Raw genomic sequence first — 9324 nt, forward strand, 5'->3', positions numbered from 1 at the left:
AGACTCTCCCACTAGTAGAAACATCCTCTCCACATCCACTCTATCTGGGCTTTTCATTATTTGGTACGTTTCAGTGAGGTCCCCCCACTCATCCTTCTAAGCGGCCAAACGCTCATAACCCGTACATGAACCAAAACTTCTCTGGGCACCTTGTGAGATGGTATTCCAGCTTGGTTGGTAACGGCTACCGGCCGGGCAGTGGAGGCCAGGACTAATCACCCGCCCAGACTGAATTAGCTGAGAGTCCACAGCCAGTATAGCCAGGAGGAGTGTGGACGGGCCGAATGTTTGTTTTCCAGATCCCGCATACCGGCTGCTTTACAAACAAACAGAAACTTTGAGGATCCGTTTTCCCGGCTCACACCTCCATAGTTTTTGGCAGATGGGGGGAATTGGACGGACATTTGAATGACAACTTTTAAAAGACATTTGGACAGGTACGCAGATAGGAGCGGTTTAGAGGGACACAAACCGCTGGAGGTACTCCAGCACTTTCTGTCCTTTTGTGTAAACCAGCATCTGCAGTTCCTTGTGTAGGTAAGAACCACAGATGCTGGTTTACACCGAAGATAAACACAAAGTGCTGGAGTAACTCAGCGGGTCAGGCAGCAACTCTGGAGAAAAGGAATAGGTGATGTTTCGGGTGGAGACCTTTCGGGTGGACTGCCTTGTTTAGAGTCATATGGTCATACAGCGTGGAAACAGGCCCTTCGGCCCAACTTACCCATGCCAACCAACATGTCCCACCTGCCTGCATTTGGCCCATATCCCTCTAAACCTATCCCATTCATGTACCTGTCGAAATGTTTCTTAAACGTTGAGACAGTACCTGCCTCAACTGCCTCTTCCGACAGCTCGTTCCATATACTTACCACCCGAAAAAAGTTGCTGCTCAGGTTCCTATTAAATCTTTTTCCCCCACAATGTTTCTTCAAGGTTTAGAGGGATTTTGAGTTTTGAGTTTGAGTTGAGTTTATTGTCATGTGTACTGAGGTGCAGTGAAAAGATTTTGTTGAGTTCTAACCAGTCAGTGGAAAGACCGAGGTGCCATATCCAAACTCTCACCATCCACTCGCCCACACACACACACACACACACACACATGACCATGAGTGGGTGGAGGGAGAAGACATCGTCACTGACTGATTCCCTGCTGCCTCCTCTGCAGGTAACATGGACCGGCACCATTACGAAACCTTTGAAAAGTTTGGAAACGATTCATTTATTATTCATCTGGACAACGGAAGAGGGTAAGATGCGGGAATATGACCTTTAATACACAGTCTATATGTACTGGCTCCCGATTGGAAGCGTAAGAGAGCCTGTGTTTGTATACGTGTGCGTGCAAGTGCGAGCGTGAATGCGTGTATGTGTGTTTGTGTGTGTATATGTTGTGCGTGCTTATGTTGATATGTGTGTGTACTATCTGCATTAGAAGTGCAAGAGAATGTGTGTGCATCCATGCATGTGTGGATATGTGCATGAGTGTTGTATGTGCATGTGCACATGTGTATGCGTGTGTTGTGCATGCATGTGTGTGTTGTGCGTGCATATGTGCATATGTGTGTGGGTCGATGTGCATGTGTTTACGTGTTTGTGTGCGTTTGTTCGTGTGCATATGTGCGTTTTGTATGTGTTCAAGCATGTGTATGATGTGTGTGAATATATCTGAACATGTAGTTTGTGTGGCTGTGTCTTCCTAAGTGTAAACAAACATGTAAACACGTGTGTTTATCTGATTATGTCGCTGTGGGTCAACATATGTGTTGGTATAATTTATTTTTGTCGTATGGATCACGATACGGTGAAAAGTGTTTGTGTTTAGTTAAATCAAGATCTTACTATGCATAAGTACAACCGAGCCATAGACAAGGACAACAGATAGGGCAAGAGCCAGTGTGCAGAATAAACTTTGTAGCATTGTAGTGTAACAGTTCAAGAGAAAAGGTCCAAAGTCCACAATGAGGTAGGTTGGAAGATCGGGACAACACCCGCACTTATTCAGTAGTCTGATAACAAAGTGGAAGAAGCTGTTCCTGAGTCTCGTGGTACGTGCTTTCAAGTTTCTGTATCTTCTTCCAGACGGGAGAGGAGAGAATGGCCAGGGTGAGAAAGACGTCTGATTATGTTGGCTGCTTTATCGTGATGGTGTGGTGTATGTTGATTTGATGGTGGGATGAGGAAGGGCCCCGACATTGTCGCCCATCTATGTTCTCCAGAGATGCTGCCTGAACCTGCTGAGTTACTCCAGCACTTTGTGTCGCTTTGGTGGCTTGTCCGGTCTGTGTGACGGACTGCGAGATCCACAACTCCGGCGGAGTTTAGTTTAGAGATACAGCGCGGAAACAGGCCCTTCAGCCCACTGAGTCTTTGCCTACCAGCGATCACCCCCCTACTGTACACTAACACAATCCAACACACGAGGGACAATTTACAATAGTAATGAAGCCAATTAACCTGCACATCTTTGGAATGTGGGAGAAATCTGGAGCACCTGGGGAAAACCTATGGGGCTGCAGGGAGAACGTGCAAACTCCGTACAGTCAGCACCCATGGTCAGGACCGAACCCAGGCCTCTGGTGCTGTAAGGCAGCAACACAACTGCTGTGCCACTGTGTCGCCCTTGTTAAAGCTATTCCCCCACCAAGCTGTGTGTGATTGTTTGGCTGTAAACACACATGTATAATCGTGCATGAACATACATTGGGATGTAGTTTCTTTGTTGTCTCTTGAAAAATATATCACCCAAACTATTATGAGTTAACAACAGAAAGCAGACATTTTACACTGAATAACAAAGTCACAATTCAACGAGATGACACAATCCACAATCTGCCTTTTTGACTGACTGCACTGACTCACTGCACTAACCCACTTCTCCTTCAAGACAGTACCAAGCCCTTACAAACCCAGAGGTGTCATCATCGGTAAAATTATAGAACGGCTTAATTGTTTACAAAAGAACACAAAGTGCTGAGGTAACTCAGCGGGTCAGGCAGCATCTCTGGAGGATATGGATCGGTGATGTTTCAGGTCAAGACTCTTCTTCAGACTCAGCGAGTCAGGCAGCATCTCCAGGAACAAGGATGGATGACATTTCGGGTCAAGACCCTGAGAATAAAGAAGGGTCCTGATCTGAAATGTCACCTACCAACACAGAAACAGGGAATTGCAGATGCTAATGCGTACCCAGAAGGGCACAACGTGCCGGAATAACTCAACGGGTCAGACAACATCTCTGGAAGATATGGATAGGTGACGTTTCAAACTCTCTCCGTTAGTCTGAAGAAGTGTCCCGACCCGAAATGTCACCTATCCATGTTCTACAGAGATGCTGCTGGACCTGCTGAGTTACTCCAGCACTTTGTGTTCCTTTGTGCAAACCAGCAACTGCAGTCCCTTGTTTCTATATTTTAACTGTTTACAATATGCAATTACATAATTAAATAATTATAAAGATAAGTGCAGTTGTAAATGCAACCTGACGTAGTGTAAATTCACTCGGGCTTTTAGGGAAACCATTGGCAAAAATGTTCACGAGAAAATGTAATTAATATTTCTGAAGTGCCGGCGTTGATTGTTGATTGCAGCAATTCACCACTTGTAGACTGTCTCACACATCTCGTCTATAATTGTGGCATTAGCATCATTCCACCTCATTTCTGTGAACCTGTTATTTTCTCTCATTCACCATCTACTTAATGCCACGTGTTTGCAATGAGGTTTACAAATAAACCTTGATATAAGCGATTAATAAGTAGTTTGTGTTTAGTTTATTGTCACGTGTACTGAGGTACAGTGAAAATCTTTTGTTGCGTGCTATCCAGTCAGCGGAAAGACAATATATAATTACAATTGAGTCATCCACAAGGTACTGCTACATTGATAAAGGGAATTATGTGAATAACATTTAATGGACGATAATGTCCGATTAAAGATAGTCCGATGGTCTCCAATGAGGTAGATGATAGCTCAGGATGGTTCAGTTGCTTGATAGCAGCAGGGAAGAAACTGTCCCTGAATCTGGAGGCGTGTGTTTTCACACTTTTGTACCTCTTGCCTGATGGGAGAGGGGAGAAGAGGGAGTGACCAGGTTGAGTCTCGTCTTTGATGATGCTGCTGGCCTTGCCGAGGCAGCGTGAAGGGTAGATGGAATCAGTGGAAGGGAGGTTGGTTTGTGTGATGGTCTGGGCTAATCCAAAATTAACCATATAACCATATAACAATTACAGCACAGAAACAGGCCATCTCGGCCCTACAAGTCCGTGCCGAACAACTTTTTTTTCCTTAGTCCCACCTGCCTGCACTCATACCATAACCCTCTATTCCCTTCTCATCCATATGCCTATCCAATTTATTTTTAAATGATACCAACGAACCTGCCTCCACCACTTCCACTGTAAGCTCATTCCACACTGCTACCACTCTCTGAGTAAAGAAGGTCCCCCTCATGTTGCCCCTAAACTTCTGTCCCTTAATTCTGAAGTCATGTCCTCTTGTTTGAATTCTCTGCAATTCTTACGATCTTGGATGGAGCTGTTCCCAAACCCTGTTGTGACGCATCCCGATAAAATGCTCTCTACGGCACATCTGTAGAAGATAAATGTTATCTACAGTGCATACAATTGATAAGTAGAACAGATACTGTTACACATGGCATTTACACAGCACTAGATATAGGGAAACTCGGTGATAAGGACTCCTGTATCACTAACTACGTATATATTGAGACATCAAGATATCAGATATTGAGCTCAGATATAGAAATATCAGATAGTAAGAACTCAGTGATGAGAACTTAAATAGTATAGAACTTCTTTTTTTTAACTTTAGTTTAGAGATACAGTGTGGAATCAGGCGCTTAGCCCACCGAGTCCATGCCGCCCTGCAATCACCCCATACATAAGGCCACACTTCCTACACACTAAGGACAATTTACAGAGCCAAGGAACCTACGATCCCGCACGCCTTTAGAATGAGGGAGGAAACCAGAGCACCCCTCAGAAAACCCACATGGTCACAGTGAGAATGTACAAACTCCATACAGACAGCACCTGCCGTCACAATTGAACCCGGGTCTCTGGTGCTGTAAGGCAGCAACTCCACCACTGTGTCACCCAATATTTTTATATTATACCTTCTATATATCTTCATTTCCTTAGTGTCTTCACAGTAGATATCGATTACTAGGTGGTGCTGAGATAGAGTTTCATAACTGATCCCGTTGAATGATGGAGCTGTTTCGAAGGACTAAATGGCTCATCCCTGCGACTATATTTCTATGAAGGTTTGCAAATTCCCGACCAAGTGTGGCGTCTGTGGGCTAGTTCACTGTTGGAGCAAATCCCATATCAGGCATCTCCAAGCTAAACTTGAGTCGGCACATTGGTGCAGTGGGTAGAGTTGCTGCCTTACAGCACCAGAGACCCGTCTAGATGGGGTTTGTACGTTCATCCTATGGCCATGTGTGTTTCCTCCAGGTGCTCCGGTTTCCTCCCACATCAAAAAGACGTTAATTGGCTTTTGTAACATTATAAAATTGTCCTTAGGGCAGTGTGCGTGTGATCGCTGGTTGGCACGGACCTGGTGGGCTGAAGGACCTGTTCCCTCACTGTATCTATAAAGTCCAAAGTCTAAACAGCAGTATCAGATACATCAATGTAGCAAGGTTATACCAGGTGGTTTATTCACTCACTCAGTCTGTACTTTTCAGTGTGTTTGCGAGTGCTGATAAAAATTATTGTTTGAAATTCTTATCCAAATGGTTTGGACTTGGTCACTGTTTACCCCAGACCAAGGCTGCAAAACTAGATCAAAGGTGAATGCATTCTGAACCAGGTCCTGCCAGGTCTTTTTCATTAACCAGGAGTTGGCTGCACTATTGACTGGGGGGGGGGGGGAAAGACATTTGCTGGAAATTCTCCTCAAGTCAGTCAGGAAAAGCAACACGTCCAAGAATGAGGTTGGATGGGAAGAGGTAAGATTGTTTCTAGACCCATGTGTAAGACACAGTACTCTTGCTTGCTACCTGCAACCATGAAAGGTTCTTCCTAACATATTTTCTTTGTCCTGTCCACAGGTTTGGTAAACATTCTCATGATGAGCTTTCCATTCTGATGCCACTAAGTCAGTGTTGTCGGTGAGTACCGAGGGTGTGAGTGTTTTCCCATTGCATCAAAATAGGAGCCATTCGGCCCACTGAATCACTACTAGCCCTCCCGTGCAAAGACATCAATGTCAACCCATTGCCCTATAATCGGTTCTCTTGTGTGTACCCACTAGCAACCTACACTGATTCCCCCAGTGCCAACACAGCAGAGCCGTGCAAAGCGTGGAGTTATTTAGCACCCACAACCAAGAGGACAAATCTTACGATGTTTCACATATTATCAATGTGATCCACACGAGGAGATACCTGCGGCACCCCAGTGGCACTGCTGGTAGAGTTGCTGCCTCACAGCGCCAGAGACCCCGGTTCGATCCTGACCTCACATCCACTCCCTACACACTAGGGCAATGTACAGAGGGCCAATTAACCTGCAAACCCACTTGTCTTAGGGATGTGGGAGGAAACCGGAGCACCCAGATGGTGTGTTTGGTCGAGGAGCTGGTTTAGGTTTGTGTGCACAGTGGGAGGTGTGAGATGGGACATAGAACAGGAACAGACCCTTCAGCCGACAGTGATGATTGCTGATGTTATATGTCAACGTATAAACAATTACATCGATTTAAAGCGATTTAAACTCTGGATCAGTAATGGAGTGTGATCAGAACACATTAAGAAGGGTGAAGAAAAGAGCTTAGTTTTTTAGTTTAGTTTAATTTAGTTTAGAGATACAGCATGGGAACAATCCCTTTAGCCCATTGAGTCCACGACAACCGTTCAGCACCTGTTCACATTAGTTCTACGTTATCCCACTTGCTCATCCACTCCCTACACACTAGGGCCATTTTTACAGAGGCCAATTAACCTACAAACCCGCACGTCTTTAGGATGTGGGAGGAGACCGGAGCACCCGGAAGAAATCTACGCAGTAATGGGAAGAACGTGCAAACTCCACATAGACGGCACCCAAGGTCGGGATCGAACTCTAGTGCTGTAAGGCAGCAACTCTATCAGCTGTTCCCATCACCAATTGGAAATACAGTCTCCTTAAACAAAAGAGCAGAGTTTTTTAGAACATAGAATATGGTACACAGTACATAGTACATAGAACATGGAAATGGAACATAGAACATAGAACACAGCACATAGAACATGGAACATACTACATAGAACATGGAACATAGTACATACAACTTGGAACAGAGAACAAATAATGTAGAACAGAACATAGAACATGGAACATGGATCAGTACAGCACAAGAACTGGCCCTTCAGCCCACAATATGTATGCTGAGCATGATCATGAACTAAACTAATCTCCTCTGCCTGCACGTGATTCACATCCCTCCATTCACTGCCAAAGCACTAAACGTTATTCCCTTTATCCTGTATCCGTACACTATGGTGGGTCTGACTGTAATCAGGGATAGTCTTTTCCTTGACTGGATAGCATGCAACAAACAGCTTTGCACTGTGCCTTGGTACACGTGACAACAAGACCAATAAACTAACCCATAAACTAGACTAAGCTAAAACACCTCCTCCATGCCAAGCGTTCAGAGAGGTGAACGATCTTGTACTTCTGCTGATTCTATTGTAGGGGCGGCACAGTAGCACAGTGATAGAGCTGCTGCCTCACAGGCACCAGAGACCCAGGATTGATCCTGACCATGGTCGCTGTCTGTACGGAGTTTGTACGTTCTCCCTGTGATCGAATGGGTTTCCTCTGGGCAACTCTGGTTTCCTTCCACACTCCAAAGATGTACATGTTTGTAGGTTAATTGGCTTCGGTAAAAAATTGCAAATTGTCCCTAGTGTGTAGGATAGTGTCAGTGTACAGAGTGATCGCTGGTCGTCGCGGACTCGGTGCGCCAAAGGGTCTGTTTCCGTGCTGTATCTCTAAAGTCTTAACGTAAAGTAAAATATAGCTCCCTCATTGATAGGGAGGGAGGGGAGGGCACAACTCTTCACAGCCAAATAGTGCTTTACCGAATAGTTAAAGGCTATTAATAGATAGAGTGGATGCGGAGAGGATGTTTCCACTAGTGGGAGAGTCTAGGACCAGAGGGCACAGCCTCAGAATAAAAGAACATACCTTTAGAAAAGAGTTGAGGAAGAATTTATTTAGTCAGCGGGTGCTGAATCTGTGGAATTCATTGCCACAAATGGCTGTGGCAGCCAAGTCAATGGATATTTTTAAGGTGGAGATGGATAGATTCTTGATAGGTGCAAGTGTCTGGGATTTTTGGGGAGAAGACCGGAGAATAGGGATGAGAGGGAAAGATAGATCAGTCATGGCAGAGGAGACTTGATGGGCCGAATGGCCTAATTTGGCTCCAACAACGTATGAATATGAGCTAACACTCTCACCCTTTTGCCACCCTGTACAGAATCAAGCAATCAACCTACTTCCGTCTGCAGTTGCTGGCAAAAGAAGAATACAAGCTGAGCGAGTTAATGGCGGAATCTCTGTTCAACGACAAGCTCTCGCCCATTCTCATCGACGCCCACTTAAAAGCAATGGACAGGAGAGTGAGGATCGTTCTAAAGACAGTCAGTGACTGTGTGGAGAAAGACGGTCATGGCAGCGTGGTGGCAAACGATGTGGACTTCAAAACCAATTTTGCCTCCGCCGACAGGTAGTCGAGGAACCACGACACCCTCTCTCCCTTTTTTTACTCCTCCAAGTGAGATTTGGGAGTCTTGCAGAGACTGGTGACCCAAGTTACTTTTTTTGAATTCAGTGAATTCAGAACAGAGATGTAATTGTTTCCAAATATGTAAAGTAGAGAATCCGTCACAGATTATTATAATTAAAAAGTTTCTAAGTTAAGGCACTTATTTGCTTTTTATTCTCACTATCCTAAGATGTGAATATTGAACAATTGTGCAATCCTCAAAACCGAAGAAGCAAAAGACTTAAAAATATATAAATCTTTAAATATATAAAGATATGTATACATATATATATATATATATATATATATATATATGTATATATATGTATGTGTATATATATGTATGTATACATATATATATGTATGTATGTGTGTGTGTGTGTGTGTATATATATATATGTATGTATATATATATGTATGTGTATATATATATATATATGTATGTATATATATATATATATGTATATAAATAAATGATTAGCAGGATTCTTGCGAAAACTTCAATGTCAGCTGCATTGGTTCAAGCAAACTGACCTGACC

At 44.1% G+C, this 9324-nt stretch overlaps 1 protein-coding gene across 1 annotated transcript in view; it reads left to right on the plus strand.

The window, feature by feature from the left end:
- The window catches only part of fam20cb (FAM20C golgi associated secretory pathway kinase b), a 49060-nt gene extending 39991 nt beyond the window's left edge, over positions 1-9069 (plus strand). The window contains exons 8-10 of the mRNA XM_055651625.1: positions 1169-1250; positions 6080-6139; positions 8497-9069. Of these exons, the coding sequence (XP_055507600.1) occupies positions 1169-1250; positions 6080-6139; positions 8497-8749 (395 nt within the window). The 3' untranslated portion in view covers positions 8750-9069. The remainder of the gene's footprint in view (positions 1-1168; positions 1251-6079; positions 6140-8496) is intronic.
- The last annotated feature ends 255 nt before the right edge of the window (positions 9070-9324 follow it).

The sequence above is a fragment of the Leucoraja erinacea genome, chromosome 20 (genome assembly GCF_028641065.1).
Source record: "Leucoraja erinacea ecotype New England chromosome 20, Leri_hhj_1, whole genome shotgun sequence".
In the NCBI taxonomy this organism is placed as follows: Eukaryota; Metazoa; Chordata; class Chondrichthyes; order Rajiformes; family Rajidae; genus Leucoraja; species Leucoraja erinaceus.